Consider the following 13,640-nt stretch of genomic DNA (forward strand, 5'->3'; position numbering starts at 1 on the left):
ATACCTGAAGAGACATCTGCTGAGTTCATGGCCATATAAACCCCTGCCAATTCAAACCGTGGTCTCTATAATTGACACTTTATTTTGACAACCTTAGAGGCAAGATGGAGGAATCCCAGAAACTTGCATATCTGAGGGTAGTGTAGATTTTCAGTGTTAGGAGGATTCACATCAGGGCCAACACCTGTAAGTTTTACTTTTGCTCCGAAATTCACAGAGAGCAAATAGACGGCTCATAAACATAAGCAGGGCCATGGAGACATGAACCAGCATCTTCTGCATTAAAATCTGCAGAATGGATTTAAATATAGTAAATTGGGCAAGCTAAAAGAGCTTTTAACTGAATGTTGTCAATTACAGGGGTTCCATTTTTGCAGAATTATCTAAATGCACAGATTCTGTGTGGGTCTTTCGTCTGTGTGAGACAGCATCTTACTCCTCTACTGTAGAGAGCAGGTCAGCCTCTGTTTTACTAAGTTTGTCCCGCAGTCTGCTGCACTCGGCTTGACTCTGGTCCAGCTCTCTCCTCAAGTCTTTCATTCCTGCTCCCACCTTCAGCTGAGTCTCATTCAGATCACTGCGCTTCTGCAGGGAAAGACATAAGAAATGACAGTAAGGACAGGAAATTAAAATCATCGACTGTTTGAGACATTGGGCATCTTTGAATATAAGGCCCAGTCTTCAGACAGTAGCAGACAGTAATTGGTTCATTTGATAATTGATCTCGAGGAGTGATAAGAGCGGGATTTTCAGTTAACATGGAAGCTCCTAACAGACAGAGCAGTGGTCTGGTTACGGGAGTAGAGGTATAAGTGGAGAGAGAGAGGGTTTCACCGTTACCTTGCTCTCATCCTCAAGCTGTTTCTTAAGATCAGCAATTTCTTTTTCCAGATCTGCTTTCTGCTTTTGAAGGGCTCTAGCCTGGGCTGCAGGGTCTGGAGACTGAAAGAGAAATGTTTAAATGGAACACAGCTCTTTTCAGGTGCTATATTACAGAGAGTTGATCCATATTACCATCCAAACAGAGCATAAGCATCAAGTTCTCTTTCAGTTTTAATCAGAAATATTTCAACCCATGGCAATTTGTAATGCGAATTCACTGTAAACTGGTCTTTGCATATAAAATATTTTATGATGTTGTAGGTGATATTTTAAAATAAAATCAGTAAAAGAGACGACTGATTTTGCCTGCATAACGTTTAAACATTAGCCATGACTATGCTGTTTGCGGAGTAAATAACCTCTGCAGCCTTTATACTTTCTCCAAGAGATAGACTAAGTCTCTCTTATAAGAGGCTCACAGTCTTAGCTGTTTGTTGAACCCAATTACAACGCCACAACAACGGCTCACTTTGTTGTCGTCCTGCACGTTCCCAGCGGCCCGTGACTTCAAGGTCTCGATTTTTTCAAACACCAGGTTGACCTTTCTCTTGGTGGTGTCATCGTTATCATTGCTCCTGCAAAACATGACACAAGTGCTCATAATTCATTCAACATGTATGCTGATTTTGTGTGTGTGTGTGTGTGAGTGTGAGTGACTGTATCGGAGTATAATTCCTGGGAAAAATCAGCCTGGCTCTTTGCTTGTGTGGAGAGAACAGAGAACTCTGGCTTTGATGTGTCACCTTATGACCAGTCCACCCTAATTACTGCCTTCTTTTAAGTCACATGTCTCGGAGTGAATGTGTCTGAGCAGGGACGCACGCGCACACCCACATGTTCCCAGGGCACTCGAGTGATGCATCAGGGAAAAGCACAAAACATTGGGCTGCTTCCATGCAACTTCAGACTAAAGCGTATGATTACATTTCACAAAGAGAGAGATGAAACCAGCAGACCAGCACTGCATCTCCTTCAAACACACACACATCCCACAGAGCGGACGGTAATTAATGGTTTCATGACATAAGCTGCTGTCGCCAACAGACGTTCATGTCACAACACTGCTGACAATTTTTTTTTTTGCCTAATTATAGCTATCAAAACCCTTAACCTGATGCATATACGGCAAGCTCCATTGAATGGTAACTAACTACTACCTCAGGACAAGATTTGCCTGCAGGGCTGGTTGATAAAAGTTGCCATTGACCAGAAGATATCTGATCCTAGATATGCAAGGGTGCAGAGGGTTCCCAGACACTGGTGTATAATCCGCTCTGCTTACCTCCCTCCATGCAGCACATAAGGAAAGCAAAGAGAACGGACATTTGACATCAAGAATATGGAGTTCAGGGAGGGCACGGGTTCAGCTATTCACTAGAGCACGGGTTCTCAACTCTGGCCCTCGAGGTCCACTTTCATGTAGAGTTTAGCACCAACTTTAATAAACTCATAGCTATTAACTTTCTAGTAATCCTGAAGACACTAATTTGCTTGTTCAGGTGTGTTTGATGAACCCTGCAGAGAGCTGGACTTGAGAACCCCTGCACTAGAGCAGGCTGGGCCGTCGTTTGAAGCTGTGCAGTGATCATGCAGGTGAGAGCAGGAAACAGTGCAGGAAACAGTGCTGTTTTGGGTGGAAATGTAGTCCTAGTCAAATAACAGATTGGAGTTGTTGGCAGTGAGCTAAGAGTCTGGAACAAATCCAACAAGCAAACAAACTTTTTTTGAAAGTTTATCATAATAAATATGACTTGCCATTTTGATGGAAGATGTTAGAAGAGGAAAATTGAGAACCTGCTGTTTAGAGAAAGAAGCGTGGGAGTTAGAATTGTGAGTGGATGATTCTATTGTAATAAGTGAAAAAGAAATGAGGGGAGGTCAAATTCTTGTAGTGTTATCATTATGTGTCAGACTATGGAAACTACCTTAAATTCCAAGAAAAATATCACTTCTCAGAGAGAGAGAAAAAAAAAAGAGTGAACAATTGAGTAGGAAACAACCATAGACCAATAAGGAACCAATTGTCACATTTATAATTTGTCAAAAACTTTTGTGTGCCAGTTAAAATTGGGTTGTGAAACCAACATGTAGCAGAAATGGAAATTATACAATAGAGAGGATTCCTGCAGGCCTTCATGACAGTTAAGGCCAATAATAATAAGATAAATAAATAAAATGTCAGTACTCCAAAAAAATGACAACACTCCAATAAATAAATAAAATAAATTATATATAAAGAGTTTGTTTCCAAACCGTGATAAACTCCATTTAAAAAGAAAAAAAAGAAAAAAATTCTGAGAGTTTCTGCCCAAATCAAGTATTGTATCTGGTCGGTATTGAAATGTAAATTTTTAATTTTATGCAAAATGCGATATTCACAGTTATTAGGTCAGGTGTTCTCCTTTTTTCCCCAAAATGAGATAAACGCCGGTCTGCCTTTTTTTGTATAATGCGATATTTCCACTCAACCAATCACAGCGCACCATTCCAGGCACTCAGGACAGTAATGGCACGCTTTGAATACATCTGGCATCTTAGTTTTCCTCATCTTCTTTGTACTTTGTGATCAACAAACAAGAGCTTCACGATAAATCGCATGTGATTGCCATGCACATCTCGTCAGTAAAGTCAGTTCTGTGATTAATAGTACTGGTAAATCTCCATCACATGCTTTCAGATGGAAATTACTCAGATGCATTTAATACACAGAGCTGCAGATCACTGATAAGCTACGCTATATCGCGTTCATTAGATGAATCGCATTTGATTATGAACGTGATATTGCGTAGCTTATCAGTGTTAATGTTTTTATTAATCCCATTCATGTTTTTGTTAATACAGCAGCACATAGCACTAGTCAGCTAAATGAATGTAACATGACAAAGATGAATGCACTTTTGGAAGCTGAATGTAAGGGACATTTTATTTTGGAATTTCTGTGGTCTAATGTGATGTTGTTAATGCTCTTGTTCATTACAAAATGTTCTTTTATTGCTGTAATTAATTTATAGTATTAACAAGATGACCGGTTGAATTCATGTTGGAAACGATGACTGATGGATGTAGTTTTAGTCCAGTGCCTGTATATAAGATTAGTATTGACCAAGCTCAGAGGCTGTCATATGTGGATCAACTTCCTATGTTGTGTTTCAATATGAAAAATAACTTTCATATTGATTCAACTGATTTATTGCATTTTGAGAAAAAAGTATGATGGATTTATTGCATTTTGGGAACAAAATAATAACATTTTATAATACAGTATTGTTCAAAATAATAGCAGTACAATGTGACTAACCAGAATAATCAAGGTTTTTAGTATATTTTTTATTGCTACGTGGCAAACAAGTTACCAGTAGGTTCAGTAGATTGTCAGAAAACAAACAAGACCCAGCATTCATGATATGCACGCTCTTAAGCCTGTGCAATTGGGCAATTAGTTGAAAGGGGTGTGTTCAAAAAAATAGCAGTGTCTACCTTTGACTGTACAAACTCAAAACTATTTTGTACAAACTTTTTTTTTTTCTGGGATTTAGCAATCCTGTGAATCACTAAACTAATATTTAGTTGTATGACCACAGTTTTTTAAAACTGCTTGACATCTGTGTGGCATGGAGTCAACCAACTTGTGGCACCTCTCAGCTGTTATTCCACTCCATGATTCTTTAACAACATTCCACAATTCATTCACATTTCTTGGTTTTGCTTCAGAAACAGCATTTTTGATATCACCCCACAAGTTCTCAATTGGATTAAGGTCTGGAGATTGGGCTGGCCACTCCATAACATTAATTTTGTTGGTTTGGAACCAAGACTTTGCCCGTTTACTAGTGTATTTTGGGTCATTGTCTTGTTGAAACAACCATTTCAAGGGCATGTCCTCTTCAGCATAGGGCAACATGACCTCTTCAAGTATTTTAACATATGCAAACTGATCCATGATCCCTGGTATGCGATAAATAGGCCCAACACCATAGTAGGAGAAACATGCCCATATCATGATGCTTGCACCTCCATGCTTCACTGTCTTCACTGTGTACTGTGGCTTGAATTCAGAGTTTGGGGGTCGTCTCACAAACTGCCTGTGGCCCTTGGACCCAAAAAGAACAATTTTACTCTCATCAGTCCACAAAATGTTCCTCCATTTCTCTTTAGGCCAGTTGATGTGTTCTTTGGCAAATTGTAACCTCTTCTGCACATGCCTTTTTTTTAACAGAGGGACTTTGCGGGGGATTCTTGAAAATAGATTAGCTTCACACAGACGTCTTCTAACTGTCACAGTACTTACAGGTAACTCCAGACTGTCTTTGATCATCCTGGAGGTGATCATTGGCTGAGCCTTTGCCATTCTGGTTATTCTTCTATCCATTTTGATGGTTGTCTTCCGTTTTCTTCCACGTCTCTGGTTTTGCTCTCCATTTTAAGGCATTGGAGATCATTTTAGCTGAACAGCCTATCATTTTTTGCACCTCTTTATAGGTTTTCCCCTCTCTAATCAACTTTTTAATCAAAGTACGCTGTTCTTCTGAACAATGTCTTGAACGACCCATTTTCCTCAGCTTTCAAATGCATGTTCAACAAGTGTTGGCTTCATCCTTAAATAGGGGCCACCTGATTCACACCTGTTTCTTCACAAAATTGATGACCTCAGTGATTGAATGCCACACTGCTATTTTTTTGAACACACCCCTTTCAACTAATTGCCCAATTGCACAGCCTTAAGATCGTGCATATCATGAATGCTTGGTCTCATTTGTTTTCTGACAATCTACTGAACCTACTGGTAACTTGTTTGCCACGTAGCAATAAAAAAATATACGAAAAACCTTGATTATTCTGGTTAGTCACATTGTACTGCTATTATTTTGAACAATACTGTAAATCTTTGAAAATCAAAACCTGGATTAAAATTTTTTTTTCTGTTATTATAACCTAAAGATACGATGTGAAAGTTTGAAACAGAAAATAGTGGTTTTTATCTTGCCACTTTCTTGGTTTCTCTGACAGAAGCGAGTGCTCCACACATAGATCTGATCTAATCATCATCCAGTCTGTCCTGAATAACATGAAGAAACAGAACAAACTGAGACAGCCTCAATCCAGAAGAACTGTGGCAATGTCTCCAAGAAAGTTCAAGAAATCTGCAAAGCTACAGTACTGGGCAAAATTTTAGGCACTTATGTAAAAATGGTGTAAAGTGAGTAATGCCAAAATAATACCAAAATAGATTTAATGATCTTCTATTAACTTAACTAAATTAAATCAACATGCATTAAAAAAAAATTGTCCCAGGTTTTTCAGGTAGCTTTGCAGGTAGGTTTCTAGAAGTGTCTTGGAGACATTGCCACAGTTCCTCTGGACTGAGTCTGTCTCAGTTTGTTCTGATTCTTCTTGTTATTCAGGACAGACTGGATGATGATGATTAGATCAGATCTATGTGTCGAGCACTCACTTCTGTCAGATTCCTTGTGCAAACAAATATCTCACAGGATTATTACAATTAATAGCAAAATAATGTTTGTAATGTAAACTGATATTTCCTACTGACACACTACAGCAAAATATAGAAATAACTGACTTAAAATAATTTTTTGTCAGTGAAAATACTAGTGGCCTAAGACTTTTGCACAGTACTGTGTGTGTGTAAACTAGTAAAATTACAAATGTTTTTGAAAGTTATCAACGACATAGTTTTAATATCAAGCATTAAAACTAAACTTCTTTAGAAAATGGTATATGCATATACTAGATTATAGATTTTTAAAAGGGTTTTTAACTTTTCCTTGTTCTCATTTGTGGTTGACTCTGATTTGTCATTGAGCAATTGATAAATATTCTAAGTTAATGTTTTTTTTACATGTACATTTTTTTATATTTCTTGATATGTTCAACAAATCTATACAAAACAATTTGGAAAGTGCACCCACCCATCTTTGAGGTAACTGAATAATATCTGCTTGGCAGTCTCTTCATTTGTTTGTTGTGAAAGCTCTTCTTGACCTTTCAGAAGGTCAGGTGTCACCTGAGCAAAAAGATAAAATAATAAAAAAGAGATACATGTCATGATATGTATACATGCATAAAACAAATTACTGGTCCCCCCATAATGGTGGTAAATATTTCAAAATACAACGAGCAGGGCTGCACGATAAATATAAAAATTAATTCTCACAAGGTGATAAATCGAAATTACGTAGAAGCTGAGATTGTCATGCGTATCTTTCAGTGAAGCACGGTTCTGTGATCAGTAGTAAATCTAAAATCCCTATAGCCTTGCTGAATAAACAGAAGATTTAACTGCTTTCATTGATTCAAGGTGACTAATAAACACGGTTTAGAGATGCACCGATCGATCGGACAGGTATCGGAATCGGCTGATTTCCTGCATGATCGGTGATTGCCGATCAGTCTCATGTCTTTGCGATTTTGAGTCGATCTGTCTACATCGACAGATGTGTGAGCGCCAGCGCATGAAAATTATGGCTGGGTAAAAATATTGATATCTTGATATCAATCGATTCTCTTTTTAATGGAATATCGATTCTTAAATCCCAAAAATCTATTAATCTAGCCTGTTTTCAGTTAATGGATGGAACATTGAAGGGCACTTCCCATTCAATAAATCGCAGTAAGCATTGTGCTTTGGTGCTTTTAATAGGAAACAAAGTCTCAGATTTCAATTTATGTCCATGGTATTACAGTATTCAAACAATAAATACTGTTTTGGCACTGTTTAATCTGGAGTGACAGATCGCTGTAGCAGTGCCCCAGTTCAACATGAAACAATCATATCCTCCACATTAATACCAGCTTCAGCTTAAAATAAATATGATTCATGACTTTACATGAGACAGGATAAGGATTGTAAAGTTGTAATCTCTCAATCAGTGTTTCAGCCGCATAAAGACATCAATATAACAGCTTATAAACAATGTCAAGTAATGTCACATTTACCTCAGAAACAAACATATCCAATGACCGTAAACTCAGGGGTATTTTGCTAAATATATGCACCATATAACATATTCATTATAATTTTTACTGTCATTGTTTACATTTTTTTTAATAAATCCATAAATTAAAATTTTTTAAAAATACGAATTGAAGTAGAAATATTATTATGCAATTGTAACTTTATTATTTTATAAACTCCATTGTGTAATTTTAACAATTGTATGCTATAGCTTATAAATCAGTCAATTTTAACCTTCAATATTATAGTAGTACCAAATGACTCTCAAGTATATTTTACAGCATTAGTTGAAACGTTTGTTTTCCTTGAGAAAACTTCCTGGTACTGTAACAAGTACTGTACCTAATATATATCCAAAATAATCGATATTGAATCGAATTAAATTGGTAACCTAATTGAATCGAAAGCTTGTGAATGAGAATCGAAATTTAATTATGAAATTTGTTTCAAAACCCAGCCCTAATGCAAACATGTTGTAGTTGTGGAAGTTTTTTACTGTGAGTGAAGAAGACAAGTTTGCTATTTGTGAAACTTGTAAGGCTAAAATAAACCACGGGGGAAACACATGCCATTAATGCTCAAGTAGCATTTTGCCTATACATATTCTGGCAACATTTATTACCCACTTACTGCACTATTATTATTCAGAAGAGTATTGTGCACTTCAGTTTTGTTAATTCATAGGATCTTTTGACTTTTGTAAGACATGTAAAAAAAGAGAAAACGGTCAATTTATAAAGTTGTTTTGTTTTATAAAGCAACTCATTTTCAGTTAATTGTTTCTTTCTACTTCTTTCCAGTCACAGAGTACTTTTATTTTTTGAGAGTTGTTTAAGTGAGAGAAGATCCTGTAACTTGGGAAATTGCAATGTTTAATAATTTCTATTATGAAAACAAAATTTTGCTTTGAAGAAAAGTACATTTTTGTTTGTATATGCTGTCAATTATATTTCTTAGAAGAGACTGTAGATGGTTCGCACTCTGAAAAACTAGACAAAAACTTTTTGTCTAGTTTTTCAGAGTGCGAACCATCCACAGTCTCTTCTACATTTTACTGGTTTTCACGCACCTGGACTTACAACTAGCCTTCATCTGAGCGCAACAATATTCCCTTGTCCTCCAATTATATTTCTTAGAAAGAAAATCGGAATCGGCAAAAATCGGTATCGGCAGTTCACACTTACAAAAAAATCAGAAATCCAAATCAGCCAAGAAAATTGCAATCGGTGCATCTCGAACACTGTTTCAACAATATATGGTTTATCTGAGTTTGTCTTATTATAATGTGTATAATATGGTATACAATAATGTAATGCTAATTAACATAGCCTTTATCCCTGCTTAGAATACTATAAAATATGTTGAGTGCTTTAGCCACATCATCTCACAGAAGGATTTACTTCAAACACTTGACTGATGTTATGAAATGAGTTTGGAGTAAAAACATGTTATTAAATGCAGTTGCCCCACACTGCAGAAGACAAGATCCAGGGGGCGTGGTTGGATCCACATCTAGGGGTGGAAATTGGTAGGTTAAGGGGTTGAGAAGGGTGGATTTAGGGATCAGAGGGTAGAGACGGGTAGGTTTTGGTATATGTAAGGTGGGAGGAGTTGGATCTGAACCCAACCACGCCCCCTGGATCTTGTCTTCTGCAGTGAGGGCCATCTCATTAAATGTGGAATTTACACATGCTTTCAGATGGAAAAGCATTTACTACACAGAGCCGTAGTTCACTGACAAACTACACAAACAACTTTCATAATTGCAGAATGTTTTCTTCTATATCATTATAGCACAGTTATCTGCTCTGCAATTATGAACACGAATTTACGTAGTTTGTCAGCGAACTACAGCTCTTTGTAATAAATGCTGCTCCACCTGAAAGCTTGTGATGAAGATTTACTACTGATTACAGAACCGGCTTTACTGAAAAGATGTGCATGACGATCACATTCGATCATTAGTGCAGCCCTAGCAACGAGGAAAACTATGTGTTCTTACCGGGGCATCCACTTCAGTGCTTGATGTTTTTCCATTGACACCAGGGCGAGAAATTGATCCCATTTTTACACTTGACAGGCACTTCGTACTCTGTGATGGTTTGACCTCTTCATTTTTCTTCTCTACAAGTGCTACAGAGGGACGACTCTGGGGATTCTTGTACCCTAAAATAGCAGCTGAAGAGTTGGAGACTGTGCCCTGAGGAGAGCCTGGAGCACTTTTAACTTGTGTTGTGTTTCCTAGGTTTATCTTGGGTCCAGCAGTGGAAGTTGGTGACATGGGCGAAGTCTTCACTCCAGCAGCCTTCTGTAGGAGGAGTGATGGGCGAAGGAGATGTTCTGTAGACCTGCCTCGATTCCGGCTAACTTCATCCAAGTAGTCAGAGTCACCCTCAAGGCTAAATGGCATGGCGCTATCAACACTACGGGAACGCTTGAGGTCTCCTGGGTTAAGTCTATTCCTCCGCCCTGACCGCCCCCTGCGTTGTTGAGTCTCTTTACTGTCAAACTTCTTGATGAGCTCATCCACACCTGGGATGGAACCAGTATCAATGTCACGCCCCGTGCCAGGCAGGAAAGGTATGTACCGCCGGTTCTCATGACGGTTGATCGTCTCTGCATAAAGCTGGTCCAACTGGTCTTCCTTGGTTGGTGTCATGGAGCCCATAGAGGATTTTTGGGAGGAGGAAGACTGTAGCACAGGGCCACTGGAGTCAGTACGGCGCAAGGGCAACACGCCTGGTTCACGTCGACTTCGTTCCAAACTGGAGTTTGCACTACTCACTGAACTGGTAGGTCTAGAAGAGTCCTTGGTTTGGTCACTGGGGTTGCTGGCTATTGTAGATAGCTGAGGAACTGGAAGGCGTGGTAAAGGCTGAGTCTGTGTCTGGTAGGGCACTAGACTCTTAAATGGTGGCTTAACCTGAGCTTGTGCTTGAACAGAGGGTTTGACCTGAGGTTGTGCCAGAACATGGTCTTTGGTTGGACCTGTTTGAGGTTGTACATTGAACGGGAGTGTCTGGGGACGATCCTGATGTTGGGCGTATCCCATGTAATCTGGTGAAGATGGTTCTGGAACTTGGCTGATGGATCTGGCTTGGCTCACAATTGGGGAGTCAGCTCTGGGTAGGGATCCTGTGTAGGGATTTCGATTTTCAACTGAAGGCGGATTTCGAAAGCTACCAAGGGTATTGCTCTCAGGATCATATGGCTTGAGAATCTCTGGATGCTTTTGGAAGTTTAAAAGACTGGACTGCTTCTTAGGATCAGAAGTCCCATTGTGAGGACCTCCATGGAGCTTTGGAGACATAACGTCCATATATGGGCCTTCAGAAAGATTCTTCCTAGATTCTTTCAAATCATATTCATCATTACTGAATGGGCTTTCAGAATCCATATGTCCATTATCGTTTTGTGGCACTGCATAGGGGTTCAGAACTCTATCCTGGTTATTGAGGACCACATAGGGGTGTCCATCTATTCCTTGAACTCTGATACTGAGTCCATAAGTGCCATTGCTCTGGCCTCTTGAGCGGGAAGGCTGCATGTAGTCTTGTGATAGTCCAGTGTTTGGCATGCCGCTAACTCTATAAGACTCCATCAGGAACACTGAACGAAACAACCAAATACCTCTCTGTAGAGCAGCTCACCTATGCAAACAAAGCAGTAGTCCCATTATTATACAAGTAGTTTGTGACGCTAACAGTATCTTTGCATGTCTAAAATTACACAACAAGTCTGACAGCATTTGATTATGTCATATAGGTTTTTTTTATGACTCTGAATAAGATAATTGTGCAAAATTTGTGTATCAAGGTTTTTTAGACCCCAAATCAAAGTCAAAGTAAAGCTTTTAGTATGACCCTCCACCACAAACAAAGGTTGTTTGAACAAATAAGGACCTTGCTTGCAAGCCTTTGAAACATATCCATTGCTCAGGGTTTGGAATTTATTCTGGGATAAACATTGACACAGGCACATGCCAAAGTCTTTTTAGTTTTTCCAAGGAACTTGAGTTAGATGACGCTTTACAGTATCTGATGTCATTACAAACAGTGCAATGATGACCGCTAACTTCATAAGAGCAAATTATGTCACTTTCAGATGGGTCACAGACTTTATAATCTCAAGAACATTGAAATTGCTGACTAAAGCTAACAGGGAGTGCGATGTGGGTTATATCTCAACAAAAACAAACATTGGAAAAAATAAATAAAGTAAATGATGTCACTGCACAGTATGGGGGCTGTGTTAGAAAGATAAGCAAAGTCCGAAAAAAATCAGAGGAAGTCAGATTTAGTATTCAATTGTCTTGAAACAGCTGGTGACTAAATTGTGCATCAACAGCTTATACTGTATTTTACTTTGAAATAAAACAAAGTACAGCAATGAAGACATTTTCATGTAATTTGGTTCTTTGAGTACAGCTTATTAAGAACGCTGCCAATTTGACTGCAAACATTTAAAAACAGGCAGTTGCACTACTACTGTGCGCGTCAGTGTAATCACGTCCAAATAATTTCAGTGGCATACGCAATGAGCAACAGTATTGTGCCACAGGAATGGCAGGACACAAAGCTGCAAAAATATCACCCTATTACAGGCATGACACCAAGCAACAGGCTATTATCAGTTTCTTCTGGACCCCTCTGATAACATCCTTTCACCTCAAAGACGACAAAAGGTTGCATGAGTTATATTGATGGCGTTGTTACAACAGCAATGGTATGGCCAAAGCATGCAGTGTATTATGGTGCATGCAACCTGGGAGAACCCTGATGGCTTGACAATGAAGAAAACAAAGACGGCATTGATTCATTTTCAATAGCCAAGTAAAAAATCTGTTCAATGAAGAATGAAGGTGACACTAGAGCAAAAAAAAAAAACTACTACAGAAAACACTTCATGAACACATCATAATGAATAAGCAAGCCAAGCACAATTCCTCTCATCGGCCAACACACTTATGACAGCAGAAGTGACTCAAACTTTCCAGCCCCATAGGAGATAATAAAGAACAATAAGGCCAAGTTAAAAAGCAACAAGCCCCTTATCCACAAGGAGCAGCTCTGATGCAGAAAAAAGGATATGACACAATAGCCTCTTTCAGCTCCTGTATCACAGTACTATGTGCAGAGGGACTCAATGGTGTTAATATAGTGCATTTATTTCCTCTCATTGTGCCCACTGGAAATGTGTAGCTCTGACAGGGAAGCTAACTCAAGCCGGGGAAACTATTCCAGCAAGGTCTCCACCTGCATTCCTCTTCCATGGAAACTCAAAACAGAGTTTTCTGGTGAAACTGTCTCATCAACTGTCTTTAGTTTCATTCTAATTACCAACTCCTCAACTTTGGCCTTTTCTATGTACTATTTAGCAAAATCATGCACATGGTTGAGCCAAGTTTTATCAATTTATTTATTTTTAATTGTTTTCTGCATTCTATTACATTATGTTTAGCGTAATTAATACCAAACAATCATCCTAACAGATGTTCAAGCATTGGAGGTAGAATATAATAATAATTTATTTTATACAAGAACATTACCTGTCTGGGAGTTCATTAAAGTTAATGAAATTTGATGTCAATGTTTAATAACACTTTTTTGTTATAAAAACTAAATCCAGAAGCAGCACTTACCGCTGTTAGTCGTTTATCCAAAAATATGCGTTTATTTGTTGATCAAGCTCTGTAAATAGCCATGGCACAAAGCGAAAGCTCCATCTCCTCTCGGTAGATCAAACAAGTCACTTGTTGCACGTCTTGTTTTCAGACTAGTTTTAC

The 13,640-nt window shown here is 38.5% G+C and overlaps 1 protein-coding gene across 1 annotated transcript in view; it reads right to left on the reverse strand.

The window, feature by feature from the left end:
- The window catches only part of LOC128017751 (cingulin-like protein 1), a 35,263-nt gene extending 21,623 nt beyond the window's left edge, over positions 1–13,640 (reverse strand). Inside the window, exons 1-6 of the mRNA XM_052603234.1 lie at positions 13,497–13,640; positions 9,858–11,505; positions 6,810–6,904; positions 1,352–1,457; positions 841–942; positions 437–585 (exon numbers count right to left, since the gene is read on the reverse strand). Of these exons, the coding sequence (XP_052459194.1) occupies positions 437–585; positions 841–942; positions 1,352–1,457; positions 6,810–6,904; positions 9,858–11,456 (2,051 nt within the window). The 5' untranslated portion in view covers positions 11,457–11,505; positions 13,497–13,640. The remainder of the gene's footprint in view (positions 1–436; positions 586–840; positions 943–1,351; positions 1,458–6,809; positions 6,905–9,857; positions 11,506–13,496) is intronic.

The sequence above is a fragment of the Carassius gibelio genome, chromosome A7, assembly GCF_023724105.1.
Source record: "Carassius gibelio isolate Cgi1373 ecotype wild population from Czech Republic chromosome A7, carGib1.2-hapl.c, whole genome shotgun sequence".
Lineage (NCBI taxonomy): Eukaryota > Metazoa > Chordata > Actinopteri > Cypriniformes > Cyprinidae > Carassius > Carassius gibelio.